General features: G+C 51.2%; 1 protein-coding gene across 1 annotated transcript in view; it reads right to left on the bottom strand.

Annotated features, from left to right (window-relative positions):
- Window positions 1-19991, bottom strand: part of micu1 (mitochondrial calcium uptake 1) — a 34114-nt gene that overhangs the window by 10605 nt on the left and 3518 nt on the right. Inside the window, exons 2-5 of the mRNA XM_064316818.1 lie at window positions 18082-18246; window positions 16348-16543; window positions 12193-12355; window positions 8883-8926 (exon numbers count right to left, since the gene is read on the bottom strand). Of these exons, the coding sequence (XP_064172888.1) occupies window positions 8883-8926; window positions 12193-12355; window positions 16348-16543; window positions 18082-18245 (567 nt within the window). The 5' untranslated portion in view covers window position 18246. The remainder of the gene's footprint in view (window positions 1-8882; window positions 8927-12192; window positions 12356-16347; window positions 16544-18081; window positions 18247-19991) is intronic.

Genomic DNA, 19991 nt, shown 5'->3' with positions numbered 1-19991 from the left:
CGTCTTTCAGAAGCCAGATTCCTACGCCGGCGTCCGTCCCGAAACAGCTGCGAGCTGGAAGCTCCCGATTGGCCGAGAAGAGTCTGCAGTCGGCTCGCGTGTGGGCAGCCCGCGCCATCCCGTGCCATGTCTCACGCGGGGGGGCGGGGGCGGGGGCGGGGGAGGGGTCCATCTGCACACTTAATTAATCCATCGGGACCTCAGGCGGAATGAGGGTCGCGCAGACGCTGACTGAGCTCCGGGGCGTCACGCCAGCCCGAGCACGGAGCGCGCCCAGAGCGAGGCCGCCATGACCGCCTCGTCACGGGACGCGCGCGAACACCGCCAGAACACCACCAACGTTCCGCCCGACGGGAACGCCCAAAAGAGACCGCCAATCTGAACTTCACAATTACACACTCCGAATACAACACCAAGGACAGTTCTGTGATGGCTCTGGCCATATGTGACAGGGAGGACGGTACCCTCGACATTGTTTCACATGGCAGCTTTTATGTTTGTTCTTAATGTAACATTTAACCGAACGCCCAGCAGAAAGAATGTTCTCAATGGACGGCCAATTAGCAATTTCTCTTTTACACTGATGCAAATGAGAAGTAAATGAGGGAAAATTTGATTTCTGTGCTCGTCGTGACCTGAGGAAGTCAGATGGGGAATTCCATGGAGCGCACGGCCCGCCAGCTACACAGGGGATGATTACACTGCCACACTCAGACAGCCTGTCAGGGAATCTGAACAGGAAACTGGATTTAACGTCCCTACCCTTGTAGTGCCGTGAGATATTTAATGAGCGCGTGTGTCAGGATCTAAGTTTAGCATCTCTGAAATATAGCACCCCGCACAGCCTGGCTGCACAGGGATATTTCAGTTTGCCTGCAAACCATGTACCATGTAATGTGCTCCTGCCAAATGGCTGAAGCCAAGCTTGGTTAGTACTTTCACTGGAGACCTCCTTATTGGAGACCTGCTGAAAACTGCTGGAAGTGGTTTTCACTTCACTTGGGACCAATCCTAATGCCATTGGGCAGACACGGGGACACTGTGTTGTAGGAGACATGGTTTCTTCCAGAGGAGATGCTAAGCCAAGTTCCTGGTGCAGTGTGGCTATTAAAGGCAACAGCACTTCCTGAAAAAAAAGAGTAGGGTATCCAGGCAAAATTCCCAAACTGCCACCTGACCCTAACCCCCCCACCCCAATTTAACTGGTTCATTAATACCCCTCCCTCTCTTCCTAAGCTGATGCGATTGTGTAGGAAGCATTCTGGTTCAAAATGGTTACCATGCACCAGGTGGGGGTAACACTTCAGTGGTCTAGGTGACTTTACCCCCTTTGCTATACAATGCTTTGAGACCATGAAAAGCACTATATCAATTCGTTATTATTAGTATTGTTATCGTTATTGCTACGGTTATTGGACGAGATGGACGAGCACTTATTACTGGCTGATCAAAGCTGCATCCTCAAAGAGCACTTGGAGGTACCGGTTATTTGAAACGGAGCGACGGCGAGAAAGAGAAGATATAAAGATAAGTGTACGTGGAGAGAGAGAGAGAGCGAATGATTCGATTAATTATATGGCAGCCTTTATTATCTTTCGCAGCCGTCTCTGGAGGCTCTGACCACATAACTGCACTCCCGCTGGACCGGGCCCTCGGTCTGGTCCACACAGCCGCAGGTCCAGCACCGCACCCCCCCAAAAGCTGAGCCGCGCAGTCCTGCTATTTAATGAGCCCTTTAATTATTATCAGCACCCCGGGCCCGGCTAACTCAGAGAGAGGAACGCAGACTGGGGAACAGATCTGTGTGTGTGTGTGTGCGTGGGAACAGATCAGTGTGTTTGTTGTACAGGACAACTCTTGTCTATATTCCTCCGCATGCTTACTCTGTCATTGTTACCGGGTGCACTACTATATCAGATTACTATTTGACGATCAGATTACTTAGATTCCATTGTTTTCACTTCATAAGCCTTTGTGCAACCTTTACCTATTTAGTCTTTTGTTTGTTGTTGAGCTCTATGGCATCACTGTGTTCAGTTAGGCTAGCTGCACTTTGTAACGGACACCTGGACTGTAACAGAGGGGTAGCGTAGGGCGGATTGTGCGTGTGCTAAATGCAGCAGTCGCCATGGAGATTGGAGGAACACAGTCAGGGATTGCTGGAACACAGTCTGTCCCACCATCCCTCCATCTCCGCCTTTCCTACATGACAGACAGCTTGAGAGCCCCGCCCAGGGGCCTGGGAAGAGCAGCCCATCCCCCTCCCATCCCCCGCCCCTCGGTCCCGAGGCAGAGCAGTGTAGCGGGAGCGCAGCTAGTGCCCGCGAGCACACAGCATCCTCCAACACCTTTTACAGCGCTCAACTAGTGCCCGCATCTGCAGCTCGTCCTGAAAGCCCTCCACAGCCTCCTCCCGGAAGATCACCGGCACAGATCGCAATACCTGATCCCTGTCCAGCAGGTCTATGCAGTCGCCCCTGTTTCCTGGCCCATCTGAGGCAGGGCTGGGAGAGGGGACCTGCCTGTTTGAAGCATCTCCCCCTCTGCCCAACACCCCCCAGGCCCAAAGCAAACTCAGGCCCCAGTCCGAGTCCGCTCTGGCTGTAGATTAGTCATGTCTGAGCAGAGTCAGAGGAGTGACCCCGCCTCCAACTGCAGGCCCACAGCCAGCTGGCCTGGGCTGAAACCATGCCCATACAGGAGCCTAGGTGAGCCCCAGCCCTAGTCCTGTCCACAACCGCTGCGTGAGAAGCACCGAACCGGGTCAGCGTACACCAGACACCGGTCGCCCTTAAAGGGTGTGACATAAATATTTACAGCCCGCAGGCCATTCGCACTTGAACATTAGTTCCAAAGACAGCCTGCTGCCGGCTGATGGATGATCAAAGCCATAGCTCAGGCAGGGATAAGCCCTTAAACTTCCCCAGCACGCACACACTCTGTAAAATAAACTCTTTACAAGTGCTCATGCAGATGGCTAGCTATCATAATGCCGTGCCTGTCACCCCAGTACGGAGCCGCGATGCATTCTGGGCACGACCGCAATAAAGACCGGTTTCTAAAACCTTACGAACCGAGCTTATCGAGCTTAATTCGCAGGGCACGTTAGTTATTTCGGCTCTAAAGGTTTATCATATTTTCCCCCCCAACTGCGCCCATTTGCCTTGTTTGATACTCTTAATGGAAAAGCACATTGTGTCTGAAGAGTGCTCGTGCAGTACTGTAGAGAAAGCCGTGCCATGGAAGGAACCAGCGCCAATTAAACAGTCGGACCTATTTACAGTAATTGGCGGAGGGATAAACGGCCGTGGGGTTAGAGGTGCTCCTGGCGGACGCAGACCGTATCCCATCGCAGTTTCAAGCCTCGTCTGCGCCACTAGCATAAAACAGGGGGCTCGGTAATTGGTTCGTCTTGCCTGGAGAGTTCAGAGTTTTAGCTGACCGGGGTTCCCTTTTGTTACCATCGGCACTACACTTCACAACAACGCAGCAGGTAGCCAGGCGCTAACCAGCGCCGTCGTCGCCGTTCAGCGCTAGCTCTCTCCCAGCGCCGTGCGGCCTGCATGGCGGTAAAATAGTAACTGGGCTGCAGGTGAAGGCACCAGAGAGCCAGAAATACACCTGCACAGGTGCGCACTGTGCAGCGCTCAAACAGGTGGCAAAATTTACAAAAGGAGCTTTTAAAAAAAAAGGACAGACTTATATAGCCTAAACTGCCAGGAACTGCCCGCTGAGTTTGCTAAAGCGAGTGCATCTCTTCATGTGGAAGTGGCCGTTCGCGTGCGCGTACGTCAGGCTAACCCTGACCCTACCCCTGTGGACAGTGCTAACAGCCTTATCATGTAGAAGATACTGTTTACAGGGTCAGGATGCTGCAGTGTCAAGAGATAGAACACAGAGCCACATTTCTAACATATCAACATACAGCATACAGAGGCCAACAGCAGCCCAAGAGAAGGGAGGCAAAGAACTCCGTGTCCTCCACCTCCCCAAACCAGAGCAACCCAACCCAACCCCACCGGTACAGGCCACGGGGGCTAGGCGTAGCTTTGCCCAGGAGCAGCCTGCCCCCCCCCGTGTGTATGCACGTGTGTGACGGAGTCCTCCGAAGGGGTCCCGGCTGAAACTTAGAAGGTCAAAGAGGATCAATTGGTCAACAACTTGAGCAATAAGGTAACAGGCCGGTTTCCACGGCAGCAATTCCCTCAGCATTCCGTGTGGTGATGAGTGGCAGGCGCCGCCCCCCTCCCCCCCCCCACCAGGCAGTGGAATATGACAGCAGTTCATTCTACAGTAATATGGTGACATCGCAGAGCAACTTGCCAAGGTTGTTTCTTAAAATACTAATCTTTGACTTTGTTTTGAAAGCACACCCACATAAGCCCCTTTCACTCTTGCTGGCTGGTACAATTCCTGTGTCGGGCAAGCTCTGAGTTGTCATGCCAACATGCACAGAGAGGCGGTGCCATGCCACCTATCGCCACGCCCACTGCTACATTCTCTCCTGGAAACACAGGCATTGAGCATTGCATGCTGGGAAGGAGCTTCAGTGCCAAAGCATGAAAAAAGGAATAATTGAGGCAGGAAAAGGAGGAGGGGCAGGCGGAAGGGCTGAAAAAGGGAGGAGCCTCTTTCTTTCAGAGTCAGCAGAGAGTTAGCAGCAGTCAAGGAAGGACAAATCGCCTTTTTTTAAATTCCTCCTTCAAGAAAAAGAAAAGGTGGCTCAGACACTCGACAGTGTCACTACTCGAGGAACATCTCACGTCGCATGGTCCCCCCCGGGGGCGCCCCGACCTGCAATAGCCTCTGGCCTGCAGCCACGGTTTACCTGACTAATCCAGCAGGGCCGTCCCTGGTGCTGGGGTCACACTCCACACTCCCCCTGCCCCCGCTGCTAAGGCCATACAGCGCAGTGCACCTCGTATGACTGAGGAGCCAGAGTCTGAAGCTGACGGCCCATCGCTTCTCACACACGCCCGTAGCACGGCTAAACCAAGGGTCTAAATCCTCACTCCGGTCTCCAGGGCAACCGCAGACAGAGGCCTTCGCAATAGCAGAAGCGACCGCGGCTAACGGGGGGGCGATGTGATTAACGTCAGAAACACCGCGCCCGGCCTGGCCCAGGCGACGGTGACAGAGCGCACCTCAGGCTGGAGAGACCCGCCCCGGCGCGCCGAGGAGAAGCTCCACACGCAACGCTTTGCTCTGCCTCGGCCTTCAAATCGACTAAAAACAAAAAACGTTTTGCAAATTTACAATACAATAATAATAATGCTCTAATGTTCTGCCATAAACAGCAGGCTAATACATATTCTGAAGTGTGCTTTTTTTACCATTCAAATGATTTTTAATAAAATGGAATACTCTTTCACTGTTTTATTTCCTGACTGCTGTCCTCTGCTGAGAGGATGTGGGTGTAATTGGGGCCGTGACTTCAGCTAAAGTGATTGCTGAAGTGCAAGACATTTACATTAACGTTTTACATTTACATTTTAGACAGACCCGCTTTTCCGACAGCGACTTCTGTACATATACTCCAGCTATACAGCTGGGTATTTTTACTGATGCAATTCAGGATAAGCACCTTTTACACAAGGACACAAAGACAGTGCCCCGTCAGCCTGGGAATCAAACCTGCAGCCTACACTGCCACTGACAAAAAAAAAAAAAAAAAAAAAAGAATTTAAAAAATCTGCTGGTCATCTGCAATGGCGACTCTGAAAGACCCCCCTCCCCCCCTTCCCGCCAGCCAGAGAGAGGGAAGGAGGAAGGGATAGAGGAAGAGAGAGGGGACAGAAAGAGTCTAACTCTTTAAACGGTGCATAGTTGTCAGTCAGGCTCACGCAAACACATGCTGCTTAGGCACTGGCCCCATACCTGCCAGAAGTCCTGCAGAGAGGGGTGGTACATGGGCGGGACGGGGGGGGGGGGGGAGCAGGGGGAGGTCAGGGGAAGGGGTGAGGGGAGAGAAGTGGAGAGAATGGAGGGATTCTTTGGTTATGAGGAGTGTAAAAGAGTAGTAGACCAGCACAAGAGAATCAACAATTTTTTAAAAGTACCACAGCATTAAAACATCAACAATGGTGTGCATCTCACACGGTGAGAGAGAGAAACCGAGAAAAGCAGAAGAGAGAGAGAGAGGGAGGGAGGGAGGGAGAGGGAGGGGGAGACGGAGAGATTAAAAAGCTGCAAAAAGTGAGGAGGTGTTAATAAAGAGAGAGCGAGGAGTTCAGAAAAGGAGGGGGGGAAAGAGACCAGAGGCTAGGAATTTATAGAGAGACAGAGCAGAGTTTCAGAGACTGTTATACAGTAACACACCCGAGCCAGACAGGTTAACACTAATTGTGGGGTTGTCACCACAATGCAGTAAGAACTAGAGGACAGCAGATGAGGCAAGCATGTGCGCACATACACACACACACACACACACGGGCACACACACACACACACACGGGCACACACACACACACACACACACACACACACACACACACACACACACACACACACACACACACACACACAAACACACCGCGAAATTCAGAAAAGAGCTTTTGTTATTCATCGCAGTAATTTCTATTGCGTGAAGTGGAATTCACGGCCGTCGGGCTGAGAGTCGATTGAGAGCAGAGGTTTCTGCTGAGAGGCTGAACCATAAAGAGCGATAATGAATGGGACCAGACAGCCGCGAGGCCACGGAGGCCGTATACGGCGTCCTCAATCCGCGCACGAGCACATTTCCCGGGAAATGACGCGCCGTGGAGGGGATCTGCATAACGGGACACAGGCCATAAATCCTGCTGTGTCCTGCTCTGAGCCTGAGGCCTGCGATGCCATGGCCCTCACGCACACACACACACACCACCTGGTCCTCCAGGTTCCTGTGCACGGCCACGTTCCCACTGCACGAACGCAAGCAGGCCAGAACCAGGCCAGAACCAGGCCAGAACCAGGCCAGAACCAGGCCAGAACCAGGCCATATAACCAGGTCCGAGGCAGCGCACTCCTAGCAGGGGGGCTTGCTTGCACACTCACATTCCTGAAACGGGTCCTGCTGTGGCTCACCTGCTTCTGACGTTGATGGAATTTAAACACCAATTAGCTCAGGAGGACATGCACGAAATTACAGGGTACCTGGCACATTGGGGCCCAACTTTGCACACAGAAAGAAAAGAAATATGAGATTAAGACACAGAAGATAAAACAAGGAAATAGAACATAAAACAAGGGAGAGAGAGTAAGAGACATGGCTCTTGTAGGAGATACGGGGTGGGGGTTGGAGAGGGAGCAAGAGAAAAGAGAGAGAGGTTAACTGAATGGGCTTCAGAACAGCTGCCATTGCATGTTTGCTTCTGACACGACATAGCAGAGAGTACAGCAGAGTTATGTCTCATCCCCTGCACCCTGGGGCCGATGGGGGAGGGGGTAATAAAATAGCACTGTTATAAACGGCCAAACAATCCCCTACCCCTGCAGAGCTCTCTATGGCTCTGGGGGGGGGGGGGGCAGCACCCAGGGTCAGGGGAGGCTTGTAGTACAGGGAGAGTAAGGAAGCGGTGAGAGAGAGAGAGAGAGAGAGAGAGAGAGAACATTTTGGGCTCGGCCGCCCAGCTCAAACCCCGAGGGACCTGTGCACCAGAGACCCCCCCGTTTCACCCCAGCCCTCAGCGAATCAATTAAGCACCTCATCCGTCAGTCGCTGTGTTAGCATCAGTGAGGCGGGACTGAGCCGCTATATGCCAGGACTCTTAAGACTGCCTGTAGTCCCACATTCTCGCCGAGCAGCGTTTCTCTGCACTTACAGCCAAACAACCCGCTCCACAAATTTAACGGCTTTTAATTGCCCCGCAAGTTTAGCCCAGAGCACACGCTGAAACCGTGCCTCAAATTAACACCTCTACCCGCTCGGCGTGCCAGGCCTCGTGCGCAGCGATTTGGGAAGATGTCTGCTCCGGCAAGCTCCTTCCGAGAAGCTAGCGGACGTCAAACGGTTGCAAAATGAGGCTAAACTTGTTTAACAGTCACTACTGGGCGTATAGTGCCATTCTCTTAAATTAAAAATGTTTTTTCTTTTTTTTGTTTCAAGGGTGTTCCAACTATAGCGAGAAAATTCACGTCCGATAGCAATTTTCGCTCAGCGGACAGGAATCGGTTTCTCTCTCTGCCACCCCCACCGGGGGAGTGTCTAATTGGGCCTTCAATCTCAGCTGGCCTCCACCTCTTTTAAAAACACTGGCACACGAGCTGAAACCGGGCAGGGAAAAAAGCAGACGTTACGGAACGAGGGACCGAGTGGCCTTGTGGAGAAGAGAACGAGATGTGATTGATTAAAGGGGACCAGCTGCAAATCTCCAGCTCATGCAACAGCCTAATTCCCCCCAAGTCCCACGAGACCGCTCCAAAGATCAAGCGGCTCCAAGATACTCAACGCGCGGTCACAGGGAAGGCCGACCAATTACTTTACTCCAGGGGCCGACCCAAACACTTCATAGGTTTTGAACAAACTTCTGTTGCTCTCCACCCTCCTCACACTGAAATAGCACTAAATCGCTGAGGGGAGAGGGCGGGGCTAGGATACAGCCCAGCTTAATCGAACACCGATATTAAGATATAAAATATCTGCACTGTGATCAGCTGGCTGTTGTGTCAAACTGACACTCCTTCTATGCCTGTGAAGAGGACATTTCACACACAGTCAGAAAAGATGAGACGGACAGTAACCCTTGGTCCAGCATGAGGGAGAGAAATACAGGCTTCATTAAAACAGATTCTCCTGGAGTCACTCAACAGAAAACACACACACACACACACACGGGCACACACACACACACACCCACACACACACACACACACACACACACACACGCAGTCCGACTGCTTACCTTTCCGTCAAACCGTTTCACCTGGAACTGATCCAGACCCAAATCTAGGAGATTAAGAGAGGGAGAGAGACGTGAGATGGCAAGGGGAAAGAGGGGAGAAAAAAAGAAAGCCTTCGTTAATAAAAAAATAAGAAAAACCTGAAAGATGCGAGAGTAAAGAGGTCAAGCAGAGCTCGGTAAACACGTAACCGTGCCAGGGGGCGCACAGCAGCCCCGTACCTGACCAAGCACTGTAGACTTCCATTCTGCCGTCTGCTGCAGTTACTGACATTCTCCAGTGATTAATGGCAGCCATTAGCCAACGTTTCCTTACAGGAGCGCTTTCAAATTAACTCTGGCGTCACTCGACGGCCGATTCATTTGTACGTTATTCGTTTGTGCGAAAAACAATGCCGTTCTGAGACCAGCTGAACGCTTTCTGGCCGAGGGGGTTTCCCTCATTCACGGGGAAGATTAACGGGAGGGTTTGTGACTTTGTGCTCTTCCCAGCGAAAGACACCAGCGCAGCATGTCCTGGGGCATTTCTCTCTCTCTCTCTCTGGTGGTCCTTAATGATGAGCTCAACAGCTGAGCAGTAAACAGCTCCTCCAGTGTCATTTCAGACCTTAGCAGAAGCACGCAAGTGCAACACCAACGGAAAGCTTCTACTCGCTGAGGTGAGAGTGCACTCACCTGCTTCTACAGCGACCTGCGACTAATCAAATTGCTACGTACTTGGAGCACTTCCATCACTGTAAATCACTTCCATCACTTTTTCTTTCCCCTCTGGAAAAAAAAACATTTTCTCGCAGAGAGGACAGAGGACAGCTCCTTTTAGAGCTGTAAATTTAGCTTTCTTAAATAAACACGGTCCCATGATCCACCCTGTCGCTCGCAAACACTTCAAACACAGAGAGATGGAACAGCAGATGTTTCTATAGATTTATCACATCCGCCTGATTGGAGCAGTCAGGGCCGGGTAACCCGGCGTTCTCTCACAGCAAACAGGGGAGTAAGGGCTACGCAGACGCCGCTTTTTAAAATGAAGCGCTAGACTGAGAGACGCCTGGATTCCTCTCCTCCTCACTTCACTGGGCTATTACTTTATTTTATTAATGATGAGTGAAGTACGTGCTGACATGCTGCATCTGTGTGTGTGTGTGTGTGTGTGTGTGTGCGCGTGTATGTATACGTGTCTGCGTGTGTGTGGGTGTGTGTGAGTGCGTGAGTGTGTGTGTGTGCACGCGACCCTCCTGGGGGGAAAAGTTTGTTTTGAAACACAGGCTTTAAAAAGTAGAGACTTCACAGTCAAAACACTGGCACCTCCCTGACCACAACACCACCTCACTTAAACAGGGTTACATCACTCATCCCCAAGTATGAGTCGCCCCAAACCACAATGCACCCCAACCACTGACCTTTGACCCTACGTGTACACATTACTGATTTCTGTAGGAGCCCAAGCTTCTATCCCTCCTATCCCTGAGAATACAAACCAGCACCATCCCATCCCATCCCCCTGGAAAGGAACAGCATGGCAGATGTAATCAATACGAGCCCATCTGCAGCCTGCCACTCCTCACTCACCACTCTCCCTCCCTCCCTCCCAAAAAAAACACACACCAGCATAACTTGAGAAAAGGAGCTGAAGGATTTCCTCTACTTAAAGCAATTGGATTATCTCACAGGCGTACAATGCAGGGGAGTGAATCGACCGCGACTTATCAATAGATCAGCAGCTTGTGCCCCAGCCCACCAATCGCTATCGACTAAACGGCAACAGAGGAGTTGCAGCTGCATTATTAATGTATCGGGGGGGGGCGCTGCGGGGGTGGTGAGGAGAGAGGGGGGGGGTGGTCTCGCCAGCCTCGCGCACGGACGCAAAAAAAAACAACAAAAAAAAAAAGAACAGAAAGTGCAGATGAAGCCGGCTAAAAGACGGTTCATCATTAATTCATTCTCACATGACCAGGGGCTGCTCAAAATGAAAAGCAAAAAAAAAAAAAAAAAAAAACTGTTCATGCAGAAAACAACAAAGACCATTTCATCAGTCTGCAGCCAGGCCTGAAATTCTCATTAGAATAAGCAGGACGTCCGGGGACCGGCCCGAGCTGGATTCCCCCGCACTCTGTAATGGCACTATAACTCCGGGGGGGCGGGGGGGGAGGCCCAGGGGTAGACTCTGTCTCTCTCTCTCTCACACTTGGCGGGCGAGCGGTATTGCTGTAGTAAGCTGAATGCGGAAGGAGAGAGGCTAGCGCATGCCGTGTCACGTCTCGCACACACACACACACACACACACACAGGCCTGCGTGGGGCCTGCCTGCGCTGGGGCTCCTTAACCTGCAGGGACACGCCCTGGCAGACAATTACCAACCCACTCGTGCAGCCGAGGACACGCCTAGACACAGGTACACACTTGCTGCGAAACAGCTTTAAAAAAAATCGCTGAACGCATAACATGACTGACTTGATCATGTGACGTGACGTGAATGTGCGCGTCCCGCTTTGGGATTTTCCACTTTTAGTGTTAAGTTTAGTGTGTAAGTCCAGATATATAAAGTATATATTTTTGTACTTAGCACTGGTGGCAGCAGAGCTTGTCCCATACGGAGCAGCGTAGAGCAGGGTGCAGTCAGCACGGACACAGCTGTTCCCAAGCACACATTTAGCCATTTTCACAGGGACAGCAATTAGTTCAGCTCCTTTGGAGATCACGATGTCACAATGTCACCACTCAACCGCCACCCCCAATCTTCTACCCCCAGCCAATCAGATGGCTGAATCTAGCAAACCCCACCCCTCCCGGCGCATGCTTGCCAGTATGGTGTGAGGTATGAAATTCAGCAGCTGCCAGAGCTCATCAGAGAGAGAGTGAGGCGTGCAGGTGGGCGGGGCCACAGGGAAACAACCCTCTTGTGACCGCAGGCCAATGGGAGCCGTCTCGCTTTGCTGAGCAAGGTGACCATGAATCACAACCCCCCCCCGCCCCCCGCCAAATCACATACACCTACCACTGCACTGTACACCCTCCCACCCTCCCCCACAATGCCCTGCGGGGCAGCGAGGAGTTCAGAGGTCAGAGGCAGAAGCTCAATGGGACGCGGGCCTTTGTCAAGCTACAAATTACAATAGTAGTAATGGAGTGTAAATCTTTAACCATTCATCGACAGAGGAGGAGGGAGAGGAGAGGAGAAGGGAGGACCGGGGAGGGGAGAGGGGAGGAGCGGGGAGGAGAGGAGAGGAGAAGGGAGGACAGGGGAGGGGAGAGGGGAGGAGCAGGGAGGAGAGGAGAGGACAGGGGAGAGGAGAGGAGAGGAGAGGAGCTCACTCTCTGGCTGCTTCTCGTTGGGGGTGATGGAGCGCACAAAGTCCTGGGGTGTCATGTAGACCTCAGCATCGCCGTGCTCGCTGATGATCTTCAGAGTGGCAAAGTAACGGAAGATCTTATCTGGCGTGGAGTATGCCCGGATCCTGTTTTCATACTCCATCACCTGGAGGAGAAAGAGAGAGAGAGAGAGAGAGAGAGTCATTCAGTGAGACAGAATGAGAATGCGTGAAATCTGCCATGATTTTGAGTCTTTGTGAAACTGGCTTCTGTTCGTGCCAACAGAGTGTGACAGAGTGTTGTGCCAGCTACCACAACAGTAAATATGTGTGTGTGTGTGTGTGTGTGTGTGCATGATGTGGATTGTTATGCAAATATTCTTCCTGTATGTGTCCATATGAATTCCTTGGTTCCGGAAATTAATTGATTCTAGAATGTGCCCCAGGGCTCACAAAAGCCAATCAGGGGATTCAACAGAAAACATTATGAATGACCTCAGGCTGAACTCTGGTCCACAAATGAGAGTCCCCCTGTAACACAAGTCCTGGGAAACAGGATATTTTATTGACGAGGACCGCAGTGTCGCTTGCACTGACACACGCTCGCCGATAAGACAGAAAGCTGCTAGCAAGGCACCATCAATAAGGGAGTCATATTTTTACTCCACTGCATTCAGAGAAAAAAAAGTAGTCAAAATGTCAATAAAAAAAAAAATTTAAGTTCAACGTCAAGACAATCGGAGTGAATTATCTCCAGGAAGATGTGACTGTTCAGACAGATCGGTGGGGGGGTTAGGGGGGTGGGTGGTACCAGCCTGGAAAGGCTGACTGCTCAAATGTCTAAAACAAGCCTCTGTTGAGCAGAGCTGTCATCCGAGGCAGCGATGCTCGGAAGCCGCCGGGCTACGGCGGCGTCACCTGAGTGAGCCTTAACAAGAGCGCCCGGCAGCCGACCGAGCGCGGCGGCCTCGTCTTCCTCAGCGAGCTTCAGCTCGCTACGCGCCCGCAAGACATCCCGATTCCGCTCGACTCGCACGACGCGCCCCTCGCTTCCTTACTCCACAGTCTGCACTGGGGGACCGGTCAGGACACCTCGCTGTGTCTGTACAAACGCCTCGCACGTGCGATCCCGCGCTGCCGCATGGACCGCTCGCGGCGCGCGGCACGCGCTTAACCGTGGCGCAGCCGCATGCTAAAACTGCTCTAAAACCGCTCTGAAGTTTCCACGCGCGCTTTAGCAAGCGCTTCGTCATTCGCGTCGAGTCGATAATAGAGCGAAAGAGAGAAGAAGAAAAGGAGAAGAGGCGCACCGGCAGGAAATGAACTGTCAGATGTAACAGAAGAGGACATTAACCTCCTGCCTCCGCATTCTATTAGGGAAGGGCACTTGGAAGTCCCGCGTGGAAGGAAAAGACAGGCGTGCGGGCAGAGCAGCAGGGTCGTCCCGGGCTACGCACATAAAGCGAGAATTAAAGGAGAGAGGGATGGAACCGCCCCCAGCGTGAGGTCCCCCCCATCACCATCAGGCCAGCCAATCGCACGCAGAGGAGGTAGAGCAACACGCCGACCGGACGACGGTTGCTCGCGCTCTCCTGGGTTTGAAATAACCGCAGGAAATTACACACTCAGGGGAGGAAGTCAGCGGGCTGGAAGGCCACTTTTCCCCAAACTCTGCAGAGCTCTGACACGCAGCCAAATCATTTTTTTACCTAATCCATTCACCATGTAGTATATGGGACAGGTGAGAAGAGCAGGGTTAAGCCAGTCCTCAGACTCCCCTGAACACTTTGAGATTCTGAACACTTCTACAGCCTGCGCGCTCCAAGGCCTCACTGGCATTTACAATCGGTGTCTGTGACAAAAAAATGGCAAAATGACATTCCCTCCGTACAGCAGTTTCAGCCAATCCAGGTCTTGGCATGAGCAGGTTAGTGCATCACCTGCAGGCGGTCACCAATTAAAACACCGATTCACACACTGAGTAAAACCTGGATTTCAAATTAACGCAGCATCCATTCAGACACCTGGATATATACCAAAACAATTCAGGTTAGATACCTCCCACAAGAGTACAACAGCAAAGCCTTACCTGAGAACAAAACCTTCAACCACCGAGTTACCAGCACAGTATGATGGAACTCTCTCTCACTCTGTAACCTGTATAACTCTAATTAAGGGCATTTTCCTGTTCACCGTGATGTCCTATGTCAAGGTTTATTATCTCTATACCAAACCACCTTGAACACAGTAACACAGGGCCCTTACAGGACTAACAACATGCAATTCCTGTAAAAAAAAGTATTTAAAAAAACTGACAACATGGTTGTTTGCATGCAGATTATTCCAAGGCTGTGATCAGACCTCAGGCAAATCAGCCTGCTTTCCACCCCACCCCTCCCCCCACACGGGCACAGGAAGTCAGTCGTGAGGCGGGTGGGGAGGATTCCTATTGGTTTCTTTCTGGAGAGTGGAGAGGAAGTCTGGCAGCGTGCCAGAACGCAAAAATTTTCCTCCTCCTTCCCAACCCCCCCCCCCCATTTACATTTCAGCTTCTGAAGCTCTCATAGCCAAACCCACATTCACAACACACTCACCATTACATAGGGAGCTCCTCCCTTAAATGCACACAGGCACTGTACAAGGCACACACACACAGGCGAGCGCACACACACACACGCACAAACACACAGAACATTAATTGCATTTGACAGCTGGAATCTGCTGCAATAGTTCCAGAGCAGATTTGGTGTGCTTATTCCAGTGCCCAGCCTGGATGATTCAGTGTGGTCCGGTTCTCTCGCATTCCTGCAGAGCCTGTTCACTCTCCCCTCCAGCCAGGGCGTGGCAGCTAGTGCTGCGGCTTAAACAAGCAGGGGAATCCCTTAAGGAGCCTCAGAGAGCCTGTGCTTTTTGATTTTCTACGGGGGAGCAGACGGCCCGCCGCTGGCTTCGCTCAGACAGGGAGTTAGCAGAGTGGGGTGTACAGATGGAGACGGGGTCAGAATGCCAGGCCAGTGAGTCGAACCCCCAGCACGGGGGAGTCTATATATGGACTGACAGTTGGCTGCCCTACGGACCGCACCACACAGTATCCCGTCTGTGAAAGATGTGCGCCCGTGAGAGAGGAGTGTGTGTGTGTAAGAGAGAGAGAGAGAGAGAGAGAGAGAGAGAGACAGAGAGAGAGAGAGAGAGAGAGAGAGTGTGCGTGCGTGTCTGCTCATGGCCGTGTTATCCTTGGTGGTATGCGGTGGAGCCACGTGTCCCTCCCCCTGTGAGTGGTCCATATTAATAAATAAACAGAGGGGAGGAGAGGCGGGGCCAGGCTGGGCTGAGTGACAGGCAGGCAGGGCAGAGCCCCTTGCCTCCACACGTTTACAGGGTATTGATCGAAGCTCCTCTCTCTCATCTCTCGCCACACACACAAACACACACACACACACACACACGCACGCACAGGCACACACATGCACACACACACAAACGCATACACACACACACAAGCACAGTGTCCCGTTGAGCCTTTAATTTGCTTCAGTTCTCCACAGCCACTGCCACTGCATCGTGCACTGTGCATCATTATGGTGCAGCAACACACAATCAAGCGGAGAAACGTTATCTACTGTCCAGGAGGGACACCCTCAGCCACCCCTGCATTGTGTGTTTGCAGGGAGTGGGGCTGCTGTAGCTTTGGGGCACGTTACATTTTCACTCATCATTTCCCCAGGCCACCTGCTGGATAAACGTCCATTTTCTCACCACGCAATCTTTTCCCGTTCTACTCCTGTGCATCTCCTCTGGAAATTGCAGGGTAGCTGGTAAAAGCATTATCTCTCTTGTTCAGGCATGTCAGGGTGCAGGCTTTTTTTTTTGCAGGCAGAACTTTTTTTTCTTTGTCTGGGCCAATTGACTAAAGTAACGCACAAAAGAAATAAATGTTCATGGGTATGTGAGCGTGCTTTATGAAAATTCTCCAGCCCTGTGTGCTGTCTGCTTTGGCCATCTTCATCATTTTGCTATTTTTAAGCACTTTTCCCAATGTGAAAGTAACCGACTACACGGCCATCGATTCAGAGAGCCAACGGTCGCACGCCACAGCAGTTCAGCAGACAGACTGATTGACTGATTGATTGACGGGTCCGCCGTTTACGGCTTCGATCACCTTGCGGTCGCGGAAACCGGATCGCGGCTTCTTCTTCTTCTCGTCCGAGCCCGCCTCCTGGTCCTCGTCGCCGCTGCTGGCCTCCACCGCGCCCTCCGACTCCTCCTCCTCGGACTCCGCCTCCTTGGCAGGCCCCGCCTCCTCGGGGTCCGCCCTCTCCTCGTGCCTGACGGACGACCCCGATTCCGCGTTCGCCCTGCCGGTGGGCGTGGGGAGAGACCGTGTCAGTGAGACCGCGATAATAACGTCCTTTTAGGGACTTACTGGATAAATTAACGGAGGGAAGTACTTAACCAAGGAGGGGAGAGAAATATTCTGCATAAAACAATGACACAATTCCAAATCACATTTCGCTCTTTTTTTCCCCCATAACAGTTAACTGGCTGCATGTGATAAGCGTAGAGGAGAGCTTGTGCGTGTGTGCATGTGCATGTTCCTGTGCCTGCGTGTGCGTGTGTATGTGTATGCATATGTACCTGCAGGGAATAAGAAAGGCATTTCAGAACATATTCAAAGTCACACAAATAATAAGAGGAGTAATATGGAAGGCGTGGTCTACAGCACGTGTGTATAATTCAGTTTAATCGTCTCTGGGTCCAGGCTCTAGAATGGCGCCACGTGCCCCAGCCTGTCAATCACGGTGTCGGATTATCCAGGGATTCGATCAATGGCCTGCCGCCACCGAGTTAACCAGTCTAGTCAAAGCGAGCCCAGCTACCACAACCAGCCTCTCAGCCATCCTGCCATCGATCTCTTTAGCGTGCACACGCCCTGCTGCTTTTAGCCGGGAAGCTACTCCCCGATTCAGTGTTACTCTACTTTATTATTCACTCCATGGCTGCGCGGCTTTAAAAAAAAAAAAAAAAAGTCATATTTTCTTAAGTTGTGGTCGTCTAGACACCTCGCTTGCTACATCCTGCATCTAAAACCATCCGACTCAAATGTACAGCACTACTACAATGAGTGGGCGTGGCTACTCTGACGATGCGACTCAGTAGATTCTCTGCAGGACAAGAGACAGACATCTTGTACAGAGGCATGTTTGATTGATTTTTTTATTTATTTATTTTTTACCAGATTAAAATCGACCGTTACACTTTGAGATCCTGGGAGGCGCTGTGACAACAACAAGGATGATTACGAAGTCTGTCGCAGGGCTGGAGCAAACTCTGGCTTTCCACAGCTTCTCTCTGAACGCCAGGTTACTAACAGAGCTCTGAGCTTCTGTCCCAGGCCAGCAGGAAGCCGAACATGAAGGGGCGCTGTTCCGTGACTGCGGCTAATTTTCTAGTGGCAGCGAAGGTGAGCAGCCACCTCTAGGGCCACTTAATGCAGTCACATCTACAACTACAAAGGCTTTCAAAAAAACCACAGACACTCTAAAGGGTGAAAGCTTTTAAAAAGAAAAAAATCAATCAATCTGAAAGACTCATTTACAGAATACACCTCACAGTGTCACGGTGGACACAGAGAGAATGGAAAAAAGTAAGAAAAAAAAAAAAACATTTAAGCCAACATGAGACAGCACTTGGAATGGTTCCCTGACCCCATAAAAAGGTAATCAAGCCAACCTCCTGTTATGACAGTTAAACAGTGAAGAGCTCCAGGTTCTGGAAAACAGGCCTACCTGCCAGCGGAGGAATGAGAGAGAAAGAACTCAACAAGGTTTTTGGGGGGGGGTAAGAGTTCATAACAGGCCTTTCACTTCACCCCACCCCCCCAGGAGAGGCTCACCTTGTCCAGAGGAGCCCCGCGCTGGCCGACGCCCCGGTCACGCCCACCAGGGCGGCGAGCATGAGCCTCCGCCGACTGGCACCCTGCGCAGAACCAGCGTGGTATCGCCGTGACAACTGCGCCAACCCCAGCGCGGCAGCTGACAACAGCCGCAAGCGGAACATTCTTTTTTTGGGGGGGGGAAGGGGGGGTGTGGGGGTGGAAAAGAGAAGATGATTAGTCATATGTTTTTGTATCCAGGTAACAGAGGTTACATATTTCAAGCCTAAATCTTATAATAAATAAATTATAATATACAAAATATATATCTAATGAGCCTTGTATAAACAGTGCTAGGAGTCACAGCTGTATTATTCAGTACTACCCAGAGTCAGTGCAGTATTAGTCAGTATTACCCAGAGTCAGCTCTGGACCAATTTTCTCTGAAATAAGAGTTGATGTGATTGGAGGATAAATAAAACATTTTTTAAAATTAAAAATGCTTCTAGTAGGTGGTACATGTCAGAATCTCACAGTTTGAATGTAGTTTGGAATACAGGCCTACTGTGAAATGCACAGATGTTGCTTGTAAATAATGCAAAAGGTGTCTCCTTGTCACCATGCCCTTTTCTCAGCAACCCACCCAATCAGTTTAACCTTAACATCTCCAACAGCACCTAGGGGAAACTCTGGCTGGACTGTAGACTGAACACTCCTCTTCGCTCTGATTTACAGACTTTAAATCCCACGGCAGCTAGCGGACACGCACTCATACTTATGCACAAATGGGGAACGACACACAAGTTCTATCTGAAAGAACCACAGCAGTCTCAAGTCACGCATTAGGGTGAGACACCGCCTCAGATTAGGAGGCCTTTGAGGAAGACGGAGCTTGCGCATGGAGAGCTGGGCAGATTGCTAAATCTGCTGCCACCGCGTCGAGCTGTCCCGGAGCCCTACGCCTGCACCCCTGGGTCAGCGCTGACATTTCCCCCAAAAACTCATTAACAACCACAAAGAGGGGTGGGAGGAGGCAAAACTTCAAACAACAGCGTTCCATTCCCAGGGCGTTTTCATAGAACTCTGTGACTCAGTGAGACTGATTAATAAACGCTGAAGATGAAGGCTGATGCAAAGTCTTTTTGAAAAAATGTATTAATTTTTTTTTGCTGAAACACTCATCTCAAAACTCCTATTTTAGCGTGACACTTAATTTCACTAAACTAAAATTATACACCTAGGAATGGAGACTAACAATTAAAAACAAAATTAACCACCCCCCCCTCCCCGCCCGGCCGCGCCCGCCATGGCTCAGTGAATTCCGCCTGCGGGGGTCCCGGTCCGCCACCTGCCAATACGCAGCTCAGAATCAGGCCCTGCTCTCTGCAATCAGGAACGCGGGCGTATGCTAATGGAGGTAGCGGTGCGCGACTCCACAAAGCACCCTGACAGCGTGCGCTTCTGGGTTTCGCCAGACGACGACTGCCTGCCCGCCGCTATACAGGAGTAGCTCCAGCACCTTACAGTAGGTTGCAGGTTTGAATCTCAGGCAGGCACAGCTATTGTACCCTCGAGCATGAGGTGCTCCAGATTATTTCCTGCACTATAAATATCCCACTCTGCCTGTGAGTTATGAAATGAGAAATAAATCATAAAGGTCATGGGTAGATGTACAAAGTAATGATGATGAGAGGAACTGTCTGCATTAAGCAGAAGCTAGCATAGCCATACCATTTTATCTTTAAAAATGGCCATGTGGCATAAAATCAACTCTTGTCAACATTAGGCTAAATAGCCATCTGCCACCGGACTGCATACAGGCTAATGTTCCACAAATGACTGCTTGGCTCATCCGGGGAAGAGTATCAAAGATTAGAAGCACGTATAGCAAGTCTGTCCCCGGCAGTGTAGAAAGACACTAGAAAAAATAT

The sequence above is a fragment of the Anguilla rostrata genome, chromosome 18, assembly GCF_018555375.3.
Source record: "Anguilla rostrata isolate EN2019 chromosome 18, ASM1855537v3, whole genome shotgun sequence".
NCBI classification, from domain to species: domain Eukaryota; kingdom Metazoa; phylum Chordata; class Actinopteri; order Anguilliformes; family Anguillidae; genus Anguilla; species Anguilla rostrata.
The sequence above is the reverse complement of the archived record's forward strand: the minus strand, read 5'-3'. Positions and strand labels throughout refer to the sequence as shown.